We start from the raw sequence: 20,674 nt of genomic DNA, 5'->3' as shown, positions 1-20,674 counted from the left end.
GACCGAAAATATTTGTTCAAATCAAACCATTACATTAAACTAGGACCCATCACAGGCCAAACTCTGGTTGCCTGCCACGTATTCCCTGTTCTGCTAGTCTGAGCACATGAGGGCCCAGTTCCCTGCATGAGGCCTGGAGTCTCTTTGGGGAGAACAAAGACCAAAGCCAAGGTCCTTACTGAATTTTGGCATCCTAAACTCAGAATGTCCTACGCAGTAAGCCAACTGGATTCCCTAAATCTTTTCCAAACTTTTGGCTGGCAGACTACACCTTTTCCTATCCTATACTTTACAGGTTTTTCTATTTTTAATCCAAAGATAGGGCTTCGTTTTCACCCCTAACAAACCATTTTGCTTATTATTTCAGTCCATTCCACTTGAGAATCTGTGATAAAATATCTTTGTCTCCAAATTTCTGGCAGCCTATCAATGTTACTTTCTGTCGCCTCCTCCAATTATGGGTTAGAACAAACAGGATAAAGCTTTTTAGATTACAGTTTTAAAACAACCTGTAAGCTTAAAAAGATGGCCACTTTATTCAGTGTTCACGGACAAAACAGATCTGTGATGTTCGTTCTCTACATGACAGGTCTGTGGCTCCGCTTTTAGGGTAGACATTTCTGCTGGGGACATGAGAGGACATCATGGAAGTAAACACTTCCAAGGTTAAGTGGGGAAAGATGTGTGTATCAACTTCATCTGCAAGGCAGGGGCAAAGATGAGGGGCTCTGCAAAGCAACTACTTAGGTTGTCTCTGCCTTCCAGAACGACAGTGCGAGGTGGAGGATACAAGGTGAGGCTTGGCAGTGTCTCAGAGGAGCAGGTTCCCGCCAGAGCCCTTTATTAGCACCGTTTTTCTTATGTACATAATAATATAAATGCTGTTAATGTAAAACACTACTTTTTCTTTTCTATTATATTACAATAGAAAATGCTTCTATTATAATAGGAGAAGTATTTTCTTTATATCATCTTGGCAAGAAAAAACAACAACCCATGATTGCAGCTGAGCAATTTTACAGCAGACAGGATCATGCTCCGTGGGGTCCAGAGCATAAACAGCTCCTGAGATAAACAGGGAGACAGCAGGCTAATCCGATCCTACATTACTCTGGAGAGTAAGGCTGCTCATCAGGATCCTTCCGGAGGCAAGACGGATAAAGAAAGACAAATATTCCTGAAGTTTTACCAACATACCACTGTTTTAGTATAAAGAACTAAACCAGATACAATAAAGTTGAAAAGCAGGATTTGTAGCATAAATATTTCACTTCAGATCCAATCAATGAGTTACCAATCTGCTACTCTACAATGACAATCCTTTTAACTAGAGTAAAAACAGAATATACACAACCTGAAGACAATCGGACTTTGCTTTATTGAATATAAAACACACAATCAATATTAACAGACATGATTAAACAGAATTTATAGGATTACCATGTAGAATATTTTTAAACAGTAATCTGAAACACTCTTAATGAGAATTAACTCATTTCTCTTAATATGACAATTAATTTATAACTTTTCAGCCAATATCCATGATAGTCCATTTCATAAAAATTCTATTTCTTGAGAAGAACTAAGTCTGAGAAAATATAAAAAATTCAGAAAAAAAATATTCGCATATCTATTCATAATCTTCCTATTTTTCTGTAAGAGAAATCAATAAAAATTAGAAACATTCTCAGTTGCATGCAGGTCTACTTTCTTTAATGTATTTAATTTTAGGACAGAAACATTGTTCTATAATTTTCAGGACAGATTTAAATACTTTTCTTACATTTAAAAACAAATGCATGATCCAAATTTAAAGCCAGCATCTAAATACTACTTTAATAATAAGTCGTGGCCACCACTGTGACTTAGACTTTCCAGAGTGTGGCACATTAAGGCAGCATCATGGACAGCAAATAGAGGAAGCTGTCTAACCCGTCTTAAGTATAACTTATTGTAGAAAACAGTTGCTTCCACAGGCATTAAGTAGACACTAAAATTAAGCTCCCGTTCCTATGTGTCTAAAACAATACTAGGTGCATGTGGTTGATGGTAACTTATACCCGCAGCAACGTTCTCAAATATAAATACAGAAAATGAAACGATTATGGAAAGTGGCGGATGGGTGTGTGTATTGTTTTTTATCTGTACAAATATAAATGCATCTCTGTCTGATTTTGGGTGAGCTAACTTTGTAGCCCATATTCAGAATACAAGTAGTATAGCATATTTTTATCTTTAAAAAGTATACAGTGTGTTATTATGCAAAGTGCACTTTCCCTTTTCTCTTAAAAATCATGTTTTTTTCAAACTGCATTATTATTTTTGGACAATTTAGATATTGAAATATGAAGCATCTTAACCCTATCTACTCATTTTAAAATATTTCAAAATCACGTTGTCAGTGAGAGCAAGTTCTACATTGAAACTCTCAAAAACTAACTTAATAGCCCATAAGGGTATTTAGTTTGGTGAGAATAACATTGTTGAAGAGTCCATAAAAATGAGTTACAAAATCACTATAAAAAATGCCATTTATTTCATGATATTTTAGAAACACTCACTTAGCCAACCAGAAAAGGTAATAGTGCTTGGGTTTTTGTTTTAGTATTTGATTGTCAGTTAAAATTTTCCTTTCACATAATAAAGAGGGTTTTTTATTCAACAAATATCTGCTTTTCAGATAATGGAAAGGTAAGTTTGTGAATATGAAGAATCATCACAGAAATAACTATAGTTTAAGTTAATGGCGCTTGAGGGATAATTTTCAAGTACAGAAATTACCTCTTCATGAAAAGTAAATAGTTCAAAGAAGATGCAAAAATGAAGATAAAATGTGGAACAATCAAGTGTAAGATATATTTGCACATTCAATGTTAATGCATTGAATGATATTTTCTATAAATCATGTAATACAAATGCTCAACACATTTGACTAATGGCAACTATACTAGTAATGATTTGAAGTTTTTTCTTAAGTACATATTTTATTCTGAAACCTGTTGTTTACCAAATAAAACACACTGAAAACTACTGATCCTTGGGTAATAGCACATGACATCAGGGGTACATGTTAGATTTCTTGAAATGTAGGGCACACCTACCTACTCAGTCAATAGTTGATCATTTTTCGAAGGGCATCATAGCATTTCCATTTATCTGGGATATAAAAGGGTTCAAAAATGTGAGGAAATGGTGTGTCATAGCCACATACTCTGGATATAGGAGCTTCTAGGTTCAAGAAACATTCTTCCTGCAAGACGAAATCAAGATCGTCAACTTTAAAAGCACTTTTCCATATATATAAAAAATAAGACATTTCCATTTAAGATAACTTACTCACTTAAAACAGTTATATGTAAGGATACTAAAAGTATTTAAATATATTTTTATGTGAATAAAGGTAATAGCATGTTAAAATTATCCAAACTTTACCTACAATATGATTTAATATATATGAATTCATTTTATGTCTGTATACATGTCTATTACCTAAGGCACATGAAAATTACACTAACCATACTTCTTATGAATAAAAATGTAAGTATGACAAAAACATTAGCAAAATGTCCACATTCATAGAATCTGCAGCTCAAAGATCACGACTATGTTTTCTCATTTCCTGTATTTTTCGAGTTTTATTACATGAATTGCATTGCTCTCATAATAAATGTCTAATTCTTCCATAGTCCATCCAGAATAAACTTCCAACAGACATTTGACTGTTGCCTCATCCCTTGCATGGCCAGGATTTTGCAGCTTCCCTAAGCTGACTGCTCTCTACCTGACTGAAGAGTTATCTACTGCTCGGGCATCACCTCCACTGGGGAAGCTTTCTCAGACAGAAACTCCCCAGATGAATACATGAATCAGAGGCTTCTGCCCTGAGCTCCCCCAGATTAGACCTTGACAGCATTCAAGGTAGTGGACATACCATGTAGCTCCTCTGGTGAGACCCTGAGACATACTTTGTGAGACTAGAGACACACTTCAAATATGTAAAATCAAACAATATAGGACATTTATTTATTTAAAGAGAAAAAAAACCACAAAGCAGTAAAAGGGTACAAGTCATACAGAATTTCAAGAAAAAATATACAGTAAGAAATCACTAGTTAATAGATTACATATTGTCATCTTAGAAACAGTTGTCCAAATTACAAAATTAAAGCATGCAAAGTGGACATTCATACAGTGAGATTGCAGATAGTTCTGTTCAATGACCCAACAAAAACTCAGTAATATGGTTTTGTATCCTACACACTTAAATATATATGCAGTTATATAGGACATTTATTTTTAAGGAGAAAATAATATTATACCACTAAAAAGTCAACTTTTTAAAAATAAAAATTTTAACGATCTGAACTAGAAAAGATACGTGATTAAACTAAACTACTGCAATGAGATAATATTAATTTTACCATTCAGAGGCATTACCTGAAATAAAATATTTGGTTTTAATTTACCTATATATATACTGTCTTGTTTTACCAAGGACTTGAGAAGATCTAAATGTTTTTACATGTTACACTATTTTTAAATTTTAACTTGAGCAGACTGTTTTACATGAAGAAATCTCAACACTTTATGCTCAATCTGTATGCACTGTGCAATTTTTTTCCCCCTGACAAGTGTGCTGGGGCAGAAAAGACATGCAAACAGGACAAACCAGCGCTACGAAGAATGCACTGTCATTTACAGACATCCCCGTGGTGGTGGCAACTACTGTGACAGAATCAAACACCAAATAGGTGCCACACCTCCTAGCAACAGGATGTGCCATGAACAACTTTAGGATTTTTAATACATATAAAGAATCACCTAAGAAATTCTACTACTCATAAGCTGAAACAAGCTGAGAACTGTCTGGATTATTTCTTGATTGCAACAAGTAATTTTAAAAGCCTTTAAGTTGTCAATTTAGAAATAGCTCAGTTTTGTTTCTTGAGCTGACACAGGCTGTGTCTTTCATCTTTCCTGACTACTGCACTTTTTGTAAATGAATTATAAACAGACACTGCAAAACAAGAGTATCAAGGGAAAAATATTTCACTAAATGCCTTTCACTTTATACCCATTATAAAATACTATTGATTCAAACTAGTCACCCGGAATGCTGGCCTATCATAAACTGCGTGATCAGTGTTTGTAAAATCACCTCCTTTAGCATAATGGCTCACATCATCAAATTAAAACACATTTTTTTTTCCCCACACAGCAATGGTCCCAACTCTTCAAGAATGTGAGTATCAGTCTTTCCAGAAAGACATCTGTATGTTTGCACAGGCACAGAAAACAACTGTTGCCAGGTGACACTTGAACTGTAAATGGTAGTTATCCTTTGAGGAAGGAAGAAAAGACTGGTTTGTATGTACTACTTGAAGTTTTATGAGACAATACAAATTCTGTAACCTAATGACACTGAAATAAAGAAAAATAAAGTGAAAATTCTCTTTCTAGTGTGAATAAAAGTTTCTATCTTAATGTTCCATAAATTTGTAATTCTACACACCAGGTAATGAAAAGAAACATGACCTTAAAATTTCACGTTTATAAAACATTATATCCTGACCAATTGAAATAGAAATTGTAACTCCACTAACCAAAGTATAGTGAAGAGTCTCAAATTATTTCTTCTATGGAGTTCTGACTTCTTTCAAAGCAATGGAAATAAAACGTTTGCATCAATCAAGCAGTTTTTATTATTACTCCTCACTGAATTTATTCATATATAAATGATTTATTTGTGAATAGATGCTTCTTTGAGCTACATCAAAACAAGGCACCTTGTTCAGCTTTAGTTTTTTCATACAGAAGCCACACATACATATGAACACATACATAAAAGCATGCAAGTGCACAAGCACATAGTGAGAAAAATATCTGAATTCCATTGGCGGATATGTAGATTAACATATCAGATTAATGCTTCACAAAGTAACTGTCTCCCCATTATAACCACCTGACATTGTAACTATAGCAACCATGTGCTCTGAATTTTCAAGGCAATTCAGATTAATCATATTCGTCTGTTCCATTGGCTGCCTAAGTACACTCATATTTTTAAAACTATGATAATTTTTGATTCAGAAACAGTAAGCTGCATACAATTAGGACTTAAGTAACGGCCTAAACCACAGAGCTGTTGGGAGGATTTTATGTAGTGTCTAGAACACAGAAGAACTGTGTGTGGATAGGTTAAATCTGTGCGGAACGATGACAGATGTGGCTGTGAAGGCCTGAACAACACACAAAGGGGTTCACAGGAAACAACTCAGGTAGGTATCAAGAGAGACTTTTCTTTAGTTATTTGTGGTTCAAAATTTTACCCAGGATCCAGTGAAAAGAATGAAGGTGAACCCCAAAACCATCATACAGTAACAACCATGTATCTTCTGCTGTGGTATTGTGCTTTCAAGTAACTAATCTGGTGCTCAAAGTAAAATACATATTCCTTCCAAAAGACTCCTATAAAGTTCTACAGACAATATTTGTATTTGTTTCTTAATATCCTTTTTCTTTGCAATATAAGATTTTTTTCTAAAATATGCTAATAAGAATAGTGACCAGTATTTAGGGTGTATTAAGCATGGTACTTAAATGAGTTACATTTTTTTTTTCATTTATAATTAGTTTCACAGGTAAGGAAATCCAAATGGAGGAAACTGTCCAAAGTTGAATAGCTATATACATATAAAGCCAATCACAAGATCTATGTTCTTACTGTTTTTTTTTTTTTTTGTTTTTTTTTTTGTAAGCCTCATCTATGGCCACACCACCCTGAATGTGCCCAATCTGGTTTTTAGTAAATTTTGAGGAATTACTTTTGGAACTAACAATAATGGTGGGGAGTTAAGAAAAAAAGCTTCTTCTATATCTATAACAAAGATAGCGGCAACAACATGTAAAGAAACTGAAAGGATTAAATTATGCATGAAGGTAGCACAAAACGCAATAAACAGATGGTCAGGGGTACTGGCAACCTCCAAGGGATACTAAATGACTCAAGTAAACACGTCAAATTATTTGTGTGCTAGCCATCTGGATCGCTATGCATATTTTTTTTTGCTATGCATATTATAATCAGAAAAGGAAGCAATCTAAGATAACACCAAATCATTAAAATTATACACACTGGCAAAATAAATTATCTTCATTTGCCCATTTTTATAAAAATTTATCTTTTTGTATTAGTTTTGCTTTTGGAAAACAAAACATCTTGCTGAAATCAAGGAGGTCAGAGATTAAATCTTTCAGTAGGTCAGAGGGGAAGTTCAAATAATTAGAAATGGATAAATAATCATCTGATAAATAAAATATTAGTAAAGTGTTTACAAATTAAGAAAATGGCATTTATTTCTGTTTTGCTAAATGTAATTGCTATGAGCATGCCCCTGAAATTCGTATGTTAGAGATGTAGTCCAAGTTCACAAGGTAATTAGGGAGGTAATTTAGGAGGTAATTAGGATTCGATGAGTCCATGAAGATGGAAGCAACCATGGCTTTATAAGAGGAATGGGGACCTGAGCTAGCACACTTGCTCAGTGTCACCATGTGACGCTTCCCACTATGTCAGGATGTAGCAAGGCTCCTTCACCAGATGCCAAAAGAAAGATGTTGGACTTCCCAGAGACCAGAAGCAAGAGGCAAATTAACTCTATTCTTTATTAACTAGTCTCAGGTATTTTGTTACAGCAACAGAAAGTGGACTAACACAGTGTACACACACACACACACACACACACACACACTCACTCACACACACACATACTAGTTTACCTGGGATCCTTCAATATCTCTCAATATTTAACAGCATTTCCCCCATTACACTGTCAAGTACAGCAACACTAATCCGCCTGTTACAATGTCAGAGTGGTTACTTCACTGAACTCACTGTCTGAGGCATTCCACACTGAGGCTTCAGTCACTGCCAAATCTTTTGGTTGTTTTTATAGAAAGGCTGCATAATGTAGCTGACACAGCATGAAATCTGGAATTCTGTTTGAAGGGAATGTTTGTTGTACTGTGATTTAACGTCTCCAAGCTTGTTTAGAACAGTAAAAAAGAAGTATTTAACATTTCTGCATGACTTAGAATACTTTTTTTATTTGGTAAAGCTATTATCTTGTCTATTTGTCTCGTTAGATTGTGTGGCAGCACATGAAAAACGCATAATTGTATGCTTGACATATCACAGTGCTCAATGATGGCTACGTTATTCTTTTCACTTTTAAGAGTTTCCAAGTTAAAGGCATCCCTCCTTTATCATAAATGCAAAGTATTAGGAATGGAAGACCAAATCTTTCCTGAAGATAAGCTCCAAGTGCACTGAGAAGCAGAGGTAGTCACAGGATGTCTGAACTGCCATAAATTACTGAACGTATCCCAAGCCTTACATGTGTAAGATATTACAAACACAACAAGAAAATCTGACCGAGCCACGAGGAGGGAAGGTGGAGGCTCAGACTACCCAGTGAGAGGACAGCCTGCCTGCAGGAGACCACACAGCAAAGCAGGGTCCAGTGCTGCCCCCGTGTGGGGGCCTGGAATATGGCTAGAGACGTCAAGAGTCACGGAAACCGTTAAAATACACCCAATATATTTTCCATGCAGTGGTAACTACAGAAAAGTGATGTCAGTCAGCTTACAAAAGATTAAAAAGTAAAATGATCAATGAGATAAGAGGATATAATCAAGGCATGCACATTTTGAATCAAAAAGTCAAGACTAAAGGCCACACAAATCACAAGGTATGTTTTCAAATCTATGATTTGCTTTTTTGTTTGCTTTTTAGTTCCAGGCTCATATTTCTAGACTCGTATTTCTTTCTACGAACAATTTTGGGATAATTTTTACTCATTTCTTCTAATGACAGAAAGTTGGACACAGTTCTTTGTACAAGGCTGTATACCATTTTGAGCTGGAAAACTACAAGGAAAAGTTCAAAGTGGTATTAGAAAATTACGTTTTTTCTACGTATTTCTACTTTGTTATAGATGGTATAAACTGATAAGCACTCTTTTTCTCTTCCTAAAAAGAACTACTTACCTTTTAAGATTTAATACGAAGTCTAAAAGGCAGCACACTAATGAGAAACACATCCATCACAAGTCAAAATGCACATGTGTTCCCTGCAGAATTATTTGAAGGGTTATAATTGTGCATTTTTCCCTGGAAAAACTTCATATTTTAATTTGAAAGTAAAGACCCAGAAAATTGATTTTTAAATTACTTTGCCAAGAAAAAGGCCCAGCTTTTATGGAGTAAACATCACTGTAACTATTTAAACTATGAGAAAATATTTTATTTCAGGGGAATAAACTGGTTAATCTCTACATGTAATGAATACGGTTAAGCTATAAGGGACACAGAATAAGATACACAAATCACAGAATTAATATAGGACAAAATATTAAGATATAGTTTTAAATATTAAGATATAGTTTTAACTGATTTGTGCTTAGTTTTTAGTATAAATCTTGGTATCGTTTAGGTTTTGTTAATTATTAAATTAATAAAGCAGGAATTTTTTCTTCTAAATGCAATTAAATATTTGAGGTCAGAATTATCAGTGTGACAGTCCAACTCAAAAAATATAATAAAAACTGGATGAGTGTGGTGGCACAGGCCTGCAATTCCAGCACTGGGGAGGCTGAGGCAGGAGGACCACTGCATGTTCAAGACCAGCCTGGGCTCCCTAATGAGTTCACAGCCAGCCTGAATTACACAGTGAGCCCCTGTCTCAAAAAGAAAAAACAAGAAGGGGGGGGGGAGAAAAATTAAACAAGTATTCAAAATGATGTAAGTTTAATAGCTTTAAAGTCCATGAATTTATAGATATACATTAATACTACTTATGTTAGACATCACCTAGCTTCCAAATATTATCACAGAATATTTGTTTTAAATGCACCATGAAAATTTGCTCTTAGTCAAAACATGAGTTTTAGCAAATGAGAAAAAAATTCCAGTGTCTTGAATCACACTTTCTCAGCAAATGAGTCACAGAAACCTGCTAAGGCAGTGTGCCAGCAACTCCAAACTGATTTCACTGCTGAATTAAATAAATGCAACCTTACCAATGTAAGATGTTATTTTTATTTTACATATAATGCTTTAAACAATATATATCATGCGTTTAAAAGATAAATTGGTATATATACATATCTATACCATTTTTTTCATATGCATGGATCTGTAAAATCAACTCTTTAGTCTCCAACCTACCCCAAAAACTAAAGATGTATCCTTAAATGTTCAAGGTATGTGTATTTCATTTTTCTAACACTGTGCACTTGAGAAGCATACAACAAATACTTGTTGACAAAGTCTCTCTCTTTTAAAACACAGTTGAACCAATATAAGACAGAATATGACTAATATATTATCAATATTTGTATGAAACCTAAATCATTGTCAAGACACCATTATAGCCAATCTTCTATGTATAAAATCATAATCTTGACTAAGTTAAATCTGAGATCTTTATTACTCACTTTACAGAAATATCTTCAGTGTCTGCTGACTTGTCTACTTTTTCCCCTTTAAAACAAATTAGTGGTGATTTGGTATGATTTTTCCCCCCTAAGATTCATTCAGCTAGTTAAACAAGGACACTGAATGCTAAAGTAGGATTTTTATTTAAATTTAGATTCCATTTTTAAAATGGAAGCTTATTTTCCGAAGTAAGAAAGAAATGTACTTCTGATTGAAAATGGGTTTCCCTGGATACAGTCTAGCTACTTAAAGTTGCAGAATGCTATTAAAGTATGCATGAAAATGCTTCATGATTCAAATACTCATGTCAGACTGTAAACATATATTAATATAAGACTGCCTAAGAATTCTGATACATTACCTGTTGATGCTGTAGTAGTACAAATTTTAAAATGAAAATTAACTTTAAAGCAATACTTTGCATATTAGAGATTATATAACAGTTACATAATAGAAACTGCTACTGTTTCTAGTACTGTTTATAGTTTGTAAATTTCCCTAGTTTAATGTAAGAAATAAATGAAATCAAGAAAATGATTATTTCTATCATTTATTTCTATCATTTATCTTACCTCGTCACTTTTTTAAAAACATTGTTTATTATAGTCTAGGGACTAAAATAATTGAAAATATTATTTTAATGCAATTTTCATGAAATGTAAATTAGCAATCACAAAGTGGCACCTCCTGTAAAACCTGTAAAACTGGTTCTGTTTTCTAATTCTCTCCGGACACAGCTGTGAACTGCAACCCAAGTCACCTCATCCATCTTCACAATAATGGCCACAAATTAGTTTCTCTATTAAATCTTCCCGCAATGCATTTGTTTATTTGCTGCTCTGAAGCAACTGAAACTTTAGAATTTCAAAATCTAGAGTTTTAATTCTTCTGAAACACACTATGTGCCAGTTTGATATTTAAGATATACGGGGTTACAATGTTTTGTTAAAATACTTCATATATTCACGAAAGGGGAGAGAAGGCAATGCTCTCAAGTTTCCACAGACGCTGGCGCTTCTCAAATTTTATAGTTCAAATTCTTCCTAGAGACGAAAGCATCCACAGCAACAACGGCAGCGATACTTGCACGTGGATCATAATGCTAACCATAAGCGACTCTCAGCCCTGCTCACCTCATGAACAAACCGCTCCCGGTAAGGTAGGCTTTCTGGTGTGCATGGCACCAGTGCATTTAAAATAATCCTGAAAAGCAACTTTTGATGATCCTACAAAGCATTCAGTGTTTTGCTTGTTTTTCCACAAAATTCTTTGTGCAGCATTCTAGACCACTAAATGGTGTTCAGAAGGCAGAAATTAATCCTGCTTAAAGAAATCTGACAATTGCTTTGTCTCATGACAGAGAAAACATAGTGTTTTAGAATCTGGAGGATTGAAATGACACGGGTAAGGCTTCTACCTTGATCTCTCCCTGTCCCAATTTTGCGACCTGTTTTTAGGTTTCAAGATTCATTATAAACCGAAACTACCAGAAAAAAGGGGATGCCTCTCTAACTGGCCACATCTTTGTAAAACGTTAGAAACCAGATTTTTTACAAAGATTGATAAAATGGTTGCTATTTTACAAAATATACTATTTTGATAAAACATTAAAGTTGTTTTGAAACTTTTCTCTTTAAATGTGCTGAATTTCTATATTGACATTTATGTTTAATAGAACATCAAAACAACTTAGTAAGCCTAAAAAAAAGAATAAGGGAACACTGAAAAAGGTTCACTTTCTTTACCCGGTGCCAGCAGAGATACGCCAATGTTTTTACTAAAATTAAAGATGTTACTAAAAATCCTTGCTGCAGCAGTACATACGGCCTTTAAAGCTTGATTTTATTGAATGACTAAACAAGACCTAGTTATTTTTCAGCAGTTTAATTCTGCCACTATATTACAAAAATAGCATTACTAAATATAACTAATTTACTGTCACTAAAGCATAGCAGAAATAAATGTTAAATGTTATCAATAATTAGGAAGCTTTGTCAAAAGTCAGCTCCTGTTTTTTATTGAACCACCAATAAATTTATCTTTGCATGCTTAAAGTTTAATAATTGAACACAAAGCAAATGGCAGGAACGTCTGACCTTAGTAAAGGCTTTCATTATTTGTGTACAGATGACTTCTGTTACCACGAGAAGTTTAACATACTCATTAAAACAGATGTAGCCATAGTAATTATTATTGTATCTAATTAAAATAAAAGGCAGATCCAAAATATATTTTCCTTTCTACTATATTTGTATAACTGTATTTTTGCCTCTAAAACTGATTGCTGTTTCTTACAAAGAAGTTTTTCAGCTTGATTGTCTCTGAATTTGCATATGAGTATTCTCACATCAGAATTTCAAAAATAAAGACCTATTTCAGACTTAGGAACAGAATACACATGCCTCAGTATTTACTTCCATAAACTTAGCATTTGATACACTGATGAGTCCAGTCTTTGCACATGCTCTCAAGAAGTTTGTATTGCTTGCTCAGCGCAGAAAAATTTCTAATAAATATAAAACCTTAGACCTACTAATAAATGGAGTAGTTAGTAAGTAGAGTCTGGGTTCAGGTACTTTTATAGTTAAGTATGAAAATACTAAATACTAAATAAAACAAAATCAAATCAATTAGAACAAATAAAATAGAAATAAATAAAATAAGAAATGTCCAAAGGCACCATTAATTATAAATTTAGATTAGTTAACTTTGTAGTTCATATTATTTTTCCATATTTTACTTAAATGAACCACTGAGTTTATTTAATGTTTTTTTAACTACTTACTTGAGGTTGAACCACATAAATTCAATCAGGTCCCTCAGTGAAGAATCAGAGGTTAAGATACATAGCTGATTTCTCCAGAATTTGTCACATACCAAAGATAATGATGTATGTAAAGTACACCTGGACACACATAAACAAGCCTGAGTATAATCAACACATTCTGGAACATGTCCAGAGAAGCTAAACAGTGACCACAAAAAAAGAAATGTACTGGCTATGAGCCTATGGGTTTAAACAAAAAGGAATTCAGACATGTTTTCAGAGAATGAAAAATTGAAACTTTTAGGAACCCAAGCTAAAGAGTAACTAAACAGATGCTGTTTAATAATTAACCATAGAACTATTTATACAGTTTCATTTAATCATTTCAACAACTCTATGTGGTGGTGACAAGAAAATGAACCGGGGAGAGGTGAAGTGACAAAATCCTTGGTATCTGCACCAGCACTTCTGGTTAATTTCAGGTGCACTGCAGCAAACTTAAAACTTAAAAGTATTCCAAAAATCTTGCTGAATTCAAGGTAAAATCTCTACTTAATACTACCTCTACACCTGTGAAAGAGAAACTGGTAGAATTATGAATTTAGTTATGTCAAATCCAATCAAGATTTTTATCAGAAACATAGCAGTCCATTGCCTTTTGAGGGGAAGAAGGGAAGGTGAGGGGAACAGATGGTTCTCTTTAATCAGAGTGACAGCAGATTAAGCTTGGATTTACAGGTTTGGGGTTTTCAGATATGCGCTGGGAAGATGTGCACGCATCTGAGAAGGGACATGCATTAGGGGAACGTGTTTCTAGTACGTGCCTGGCAATTTGAGTAAGTTGAGTTTTAAAGTTGATCTTGAATTCTCGAGGAAATTGGGATATTCAGTGAAGGTAGGATGTGTTTGAATTTTACTTGTGTAAGTTTTTAAAAATTCACTGAAGAGCTTTATTATTTAAGTCTGCATCCTTAAGTTTTTTTTATCAATAATACAATCTAAAGGAGTTTATATAACTAAGCATTTTAATTAAAAGGGGCTGGCTTTTTGATAAGCTGAAAAATATTTTACATAAACATACTTCACACGTCTTTTTCCTAGCCTTAACAAACTGGAACATGAAATTTAATCCTCTTCTCATAAGTATTTTATAGCTATTCTTCATGACCTACTCATTTTATAGAACTCTGATACTACAGAACAAAATTTCTGAAGTATGTAAATGTGTCCTTTTCAAATAAAATAAAATCAGTCATTGCAATTAAATATCTTAAATTAAAATGTAAATATAAATGCAGCAAGGGAGTCTCTCTGCCTCAGACCTCACTGGTTCCCTTCTTTACTGGGTCTTGGCATAGTCCTCACCACTGGCACTGGGGTATTTACTAACGAGCTGTTGGATCTCATTAGAGGTGGAAAGCTAGTTGCACATGTATAAGTACCATCAAGTGGACATGCCATATGTAAATGGATCGATTCCTGTGAATGGAAACAAATAGGTCCCAGTCGCCTAGGACAGACATTTTACTCATCTCTGAGAAAGTATCACTTTTGAAGGTTCTTTAAAAATTATAAGTTAGGATTTAAGATGCATTGGAATTTCATCATTTTTAATTCCCAGTCCCCCAAAATAAGCATGCTTACATTTGACATAACAAATCACCAACCCACAAGGATTTTCCTTAGGTTTCCTCAAATGCTAATTATGTAGCAAATCTAATTAAGTTCATATGATTCTCTTCAGGAGTAGGTACTTCAGTTACTTCAGAACTGCCAAAAGGGATCTGAAGTGTCTATTCTTCCTCCAAAACAATCATGCTGCACGCCAAACTGATAACCATTAAACACAGCTGCAGAGCAAATGTGCGGTCTTGGTTTGGTAAATATAGTGTTCATACATCAATCTGTGCTCTGAGCAATTTCAGATTCAGAACTACCGATTGCAAGTTTACATTACTGTTACGTGAGTATTAAATATATGAGTATTAAGTCATTTCTTTCACCCAGCACAGTTTGAGCAGATTTCTATATGCCATGAAAATTTCCTTCAACTAAGAACATACACAGAAACTAAAAACCTCAAACAGTGATAAATAGATTGGATCAAGATCTTGTTGGATTGATTTGTTTTCAAGCTATATGGTTCATATGAAAGAAAATAAAGGCTATTTTGTCTTTATTCTCATTCACATGAATCACAGGTGTTTGAGAATATTTATGAAATAATTGAGCTGCAATATATTTAACATCATTTCTGAAGAAAATCACATATGGCCATTATTAAGAATGTTTTCTTTTAATTATAGAATGTAAGTACAAAACAAATCTATGGCAGAGTTGAAGAAATTAACTTTTTTTGAAATTTTCAGTAACTCAATTTCCATGGAAAGAAGTCCTTGACAGAGGGGCTCTCTAAACTGGATGGGTTGCTGGAGCTTAAGGTCATGACCACATTTCCTCCAGAGGCTGTCAGATTACTATGGCAACTACCTCTCCCTTATCAATACACAAGAGCTACAAACACTAGTATTCTGAAAAATCATTTTCTTTTCTGCAATGATAACAATATGTCCTAGTTACAAAACTGAAATATACCTCCTTTTGTGCAAAACAAATAATATATCTGCTGTCTAAATTATTGTACAATTCAGCTTTGTAAATAAATGCCGAAATAGTGAAACCAGCCATTGTACTTCAGTTTCAATACAAGGCAGAATTTGTGACATAAGTAATCCATAGATATCACAGCTGGAGTGGGTTATGTATGTGGATCCAATGGAAGAAATACGAGTCTTTAGAGAACAAATGACTTATCAGAAACACAACTGGCAATAGAAAAACAACACATGCTTCTACAGTTCTTGGAGTTTCTTAAAAGAAACACATATTTCAATAGTTATAATTCTTATTTATACTTATTTCCAGATTCTTTGCAGGGTAATAAATAAGTTGAAACATTCTAAATTGATGACTACTTCCAAATTAAACATTCACTTCTTTTTTTGTTTTCTGTCTTTCTCGGCTCAAGTATCAACAGCTAAAACTCTAAGCAGTGTGTTCTTTTAGGTGAAACCAACATCACCATTATCAAATACATGGATTTACAAAGCCCACTGCATAAAAGTGCAATGCATAACCTAGAAGAGTCACCAGTAAATCTGCTGAATGCATGAATGACTCTACAGGTTAAAAAATTTCAGTCTGTTCCACCGTGGGACATTCATGAGTATAGGTCACGAATGAGGCCAAAAATCCAACAAAACAAAACAACTCAGAAAGACAAGAAATGAGGAACAGAGGTTTTTTTTTTTACTCCTTAGCAATTCCTAAACACCGTCTTACTCATTCACCAGATGCCACAGTGTTGCTGCTAGAATTCTGTCTCTCCTTGAGTTATGAGATTTTCCTGGCCCTTCAAAGCTTATTCTTTACATCTCCCTTTTTCCCCCAAAATCCATTATAGACATTCCAACAGTTTTTTTTTTTTTTCTTTTAAACACAGCCTGCTTCTCTTCTCCAATTCTCTTTTTCCTATACGCTGCTGTGTTCACATGGTTTACCTTCAAATTAGGCTCAAATGGCCTTTTCTAGGAAATTTTCAGGAACCTGTGTTGTTGGGTTATTTGTCGTTGTTTTTAGATGCATGTGATTAACCAGTCACGGTTAATCATTTATGAATGTCCACTATGTCTCTGTCCTTGCAGGTTTATGTTATCCTTGGAGAAACACATCTTGGAAAGCATGCAGGCACAGGGAACGCTGAGCTGCACAGTGTGCTCAGGACACTAACGAGGAGTCCTATGAGGAAGGAGAGGAGCCCCCACGCAAAGACCCCTGGAGAAGTATGCCTGCCAGGTCACACAAGTACGAAGGCACAGAGGCAGAAGAGTCACTAGTGAGATCCAGGGAAGGAGTGAGCAGGCCTTTGGGACTGTGGTGTGGGGAGGAGGGCGAGTGCCACAGAAGTGGGAGAGTGAGGAAGGGGGGACAGGGACGGTCTCACAGCCCCACAGCAAACAGCCGGGCCTGGCAATACCACAGTGACAGGTGGTTTTGATATTTTATGTATCAACATATTACAGAATATATACGAGTGGCTATGGAGCTTTACAGAATTCTCAGGGTCTTTATAGGAAATCCAGAAATACCATTAGAGATGAATAACGGAGGTGCTATAGTTTGAATAAGTCACAATACAGCAATAAGAAAGTAAGTCAAATTACACAAAGGAAAGGTAAAAAAAAATTAAAAAAAAGAAAGAATAATTTAAAGATTGACACTAAAGTAATGAATTTTGAGAAAATTATGAAACTACAAATAGAGGAATTTGGGAAGGGATTCCAAAAATCAAACTCACAATCTCTCACTTGCCAAGCAGGCACAGTGCCACTGAGCTATAGCCCCATCTCAGAGGATTTTAAAATTGAAAACACCTTGCTACAATACAGTTTTGGGCTAATAACCAGAATCCTTTTCTGGCTAGAATTCAATTATCTTTTCCTTCTAGTAATCTAATGTATTTATTGCCATACTCAGTGTATTAATGACAATATCAATTTCCCTTACTACTGGTCTGTTCCTCCTCTTTCTCATCTTCTCAGTACTGTTTTTTTTTTTTTTTTAAGTAACTATTATATATTGCCAAGAAAAGACTCAAAATTGAGTAACCTAGAAACATGTACAAAGATCACATTTCATAAATGCTATCTCTTGTCCCTTTGGTGAGGAGGAGGGATCTTCTATGGATAGAAGCAGATTTTCATATGCTTTAGGGGCATTGTAAGATCCTCATTCTTTCTGTGATTTCAGCAAGAATGATTACAGTATAGCAAATTCTGAGCTAGGACCGTAACAGCTGTGGTCTCTAGAAACTCAAGAGAATTCTGAGATGGTCTACACATAAAGGCAAAATGTAATTAGAAAGATTTTTATGTTCCCAACTGTACAAAGTTCAAAATATTTGCTTTTCCTTAACATTTAGTTTTATTTGTATTAATTGAATTTTGCATTGTTTGAGAATTCTAATTTTCTCTAGGTATACATTAATTTCTTAGAAAATTTAAATAAATTATAATTAGCTATTTTTATGTTGTGAAAAAAAGAATGACAAAATATCTCAACTTCTTTGGACCTGCACTAGGAAGAAGATGACTGAATCCTTGTGCCAAATCTGTTATGAGGTAGAAAGGTGACCAGAACCACAGCTCTCCTCTTTCAACCATGTCATCCACACTCCCAGCAAACACTGATCAGCCTGATGATAAGAAAGTCAAACTTCCTTTAACAGAAGTCAGGAGAGCATACAATCTGGCACACAACAGGCATTATACAAACAATGTTCACCTGAAAAAGTCCAGCTTTCTCATACCGTCACAGCTCTCAGGCTGGGGGAATCACAAGTGCTTAAGAATCTCTGGTCTTGGGGCTGGGGATTTAGCTCAGCGGCATAAGTGCTTGCCTTGCAGGCACTTGGTCGTGAGTTCGATCCCTGGTAGCGATAAAAAAACAAAAGAATTTTTGGTCTTTCCAAACTGATAAAAGAAGTCAACATACTTTTCACAAAAAAAACTTTAGTCTGGAATTCTTAACAAAGCTTAAATTTAAAAGACTGTCAGATATCCATCTTAAAACTAAGATGGCAAGAAATGAAAATAAAATATGGATGGCCAGAGAGCTAAAACATCTACAAATAAGATCACAGAACACATAAAACCTGGTCATACTGGTGAAAATAACCTTACCACCATAAACAAAGTGAGCAGGAAAACCGTGTCCCCAAAGGAAAATGTCAGAAGTTTGTAAGTGCAAAAACCATACAGAAAATACTATTTCTAAGAAAAACCCAGTAAGTTTGACAAAATCTTCCACAAAGAAAATATAATCTCCAGAGGTTAAAATGTAGGATTAAAAATAAAAAGCAGGTTCCATCTCTTCAAAGGGAGATTTAAATCTCTAGGAGATGGTAAAATGTTGCAGGTTTAGTCTAAAAACAAAAAAAAAAAAAAATAAACAAAACAAGTAGGACAGACAAGACTACAAGCAAAAAATACAGCATGGGCAAACTGCAAATCTAAAAACGTCCTACATAATAAAACAGGTCAACAACTCTCAAACTTCAACTGTGAGAAACAAAACGATCTAATTATAAAAAGGGAGAAAGACAGAACAGACATTTCACCAAAAGACAGACACAGATGGCAAATAAACACATAAGATATTCAACATCATTAATATACTCAAATATTCACAAGAGTTTTTGTTGTTGTTGCTGTTTGTTTTTGTAAAAGAAAAAAGTGAAAACAATTCAAATGACCTTCAGTGGGTGAATGGTTAAAAAACTACGGTGCATTTATACCATTAAAAAATAATGGTACTGTGGGAACAATAAGAAATGGACTACTGATTATACAACCTGAGTGAAGTTCAAAGACTATGCTTAGCAAAAAAAACTCTCAAAAAAGTAGCACACTCTATGATTTCATGTACATAAATATTCTTGAACGCACAAAACTAAACATCTGCGGAAAAGATAACTGGTTGCCCAGCAGATGAGTGATTGCGTGAGTGGGGTACAAACGTAGAAGTGCAGAGTGAGAGGGTTCCTGAGACGGCGCAGCTCTTCCTCATGGTGGCAGCTACTCTTAGCTATATGTGGGATAAACGGCACAGGGACTGTAATGGGTTAAGAATTGGTGGTCAACTTAACGCCAGCTGGATTACATCACCATGCATTGAGCGAAGATGCTCCACCTGAGGAAAGTTGCCAGGATAAATAGGTGGAGAAGGGAGCTGTAGAGGGCTGAGGCGTTAAGGAGGCATTGTGGGTTCTCCTACGAGTTGCTCTCTGAGCTGTTGGTTCTCCTGGAGAAGCTCTGGTCCTCGCATCAAGCACCACTTCCTAGCTCCAGAGGGGAAGACATGTGCTGCCTGGTCTCCAGGATGAGCTCATCACGCTGCTTCCTGGCATGTACCCGATTGTGCTTGTCATTGTCGGAGCTCGGGGCCTCCATGTTGTTGAGGATGGCTGTGGTGCCTTTCAGGACAGCCCTGGTCTTTGTTGTGAGTGTGACTTCTCGGCTCCAGCATGGAACCCTCATCCCACTAGCACAGCTCCTTCACCCCACTGGCATAGACTTTCTGGCTTCCACCACTGACCCTTGGGTCTTCCGGGCACGGATCCGTAAAAGAGACTGGCATGAGTCTTTCTTGTGGGCTCTGGACCTCCAGCTGGACTCGTGGGAGGCATTGTCCTGAGCTCTGGATTTTTATCTGGACTCATGTGGGACATTGCGGTGGGGTTTAGGCTCTTGACTAAATAATCTATGTCTTTGGCATTGCGGATAGATTTCCTGCATTTTCCTGTGTTAACTCGCGGTGACCATTATAAAAATATTATAACTCCATGTCCTG

General features: G+C 35.2%; 1 protein-coding gene and 1 long non-coding RNA gene across 9 annotated transcripts in view; one reads left to right on the top strand and one right to left on the bottom strand.

The window, feature by feature from the left end:
• Nucleotides 1-1,355: 1,355 nt before the first annotated feature.
• Bckdhb (branched chain keto acid dehydrogenase E1 subunit beta) overlaps nt 1,356-20,674 on the bottom strand; it is a 185,463-nt gene continuing 166,144 nt past the window's right edge. For 3 of the 8 annotated variants that reach the window (XM_063233123.1, XM_063233125.1, XM_003474753.5), the window contains one exon: nt 1,356-3,250. In XM_063233123.1, the coding sequence (XP_063089193.1) occupies nt 3,110-3,250 (141 nt within the window). In that variant the 3' untranslated portion in view covers nt 1,356-3,109. Of the gene's footprint in view, nt 3,251-18,607; nt 18,753-20,674 lie in introns of all 8 variants that reach the window. The other 5 variants (XM_063233124.1, XM_013158044.3, XR_010041985.1 and 2 more) reach the window with 4 other exon arrangements.
• LOC134472122 (uncharacterized) lies at nt 11,239-20,672 on the top strand. Its single transcript, XR_010041986.1, has 2 exons — nt 11,239-11,651; nt 16,969-20,672. It is a non-coding gene; the product is annotated as an uncharacterized LOC134472122 (long non-coding RNA).

The sequence above is a fragment of the Cavia porcellus genome, unplaced genomic scaffold, assembly GCF_034190915.1.
Source record: "Cavia porcellus strain 051 isolate PalLab524CR breed Dunkin Hartley unplaced genomic scaffold, mCavPor4.1 scaffold_22, whole genome shotgun sequence".
NCBI lineage: Eukaryota > Metazoa > Chordata > Mammalia > Rodentia > Caviidae > Cavia > Cavia porcellus.
The sequence above is the reverse complement of the archived record's forward strand: the minus strand, read 5'-3'. Positions and strand labels throughout refer to the sequence as shown.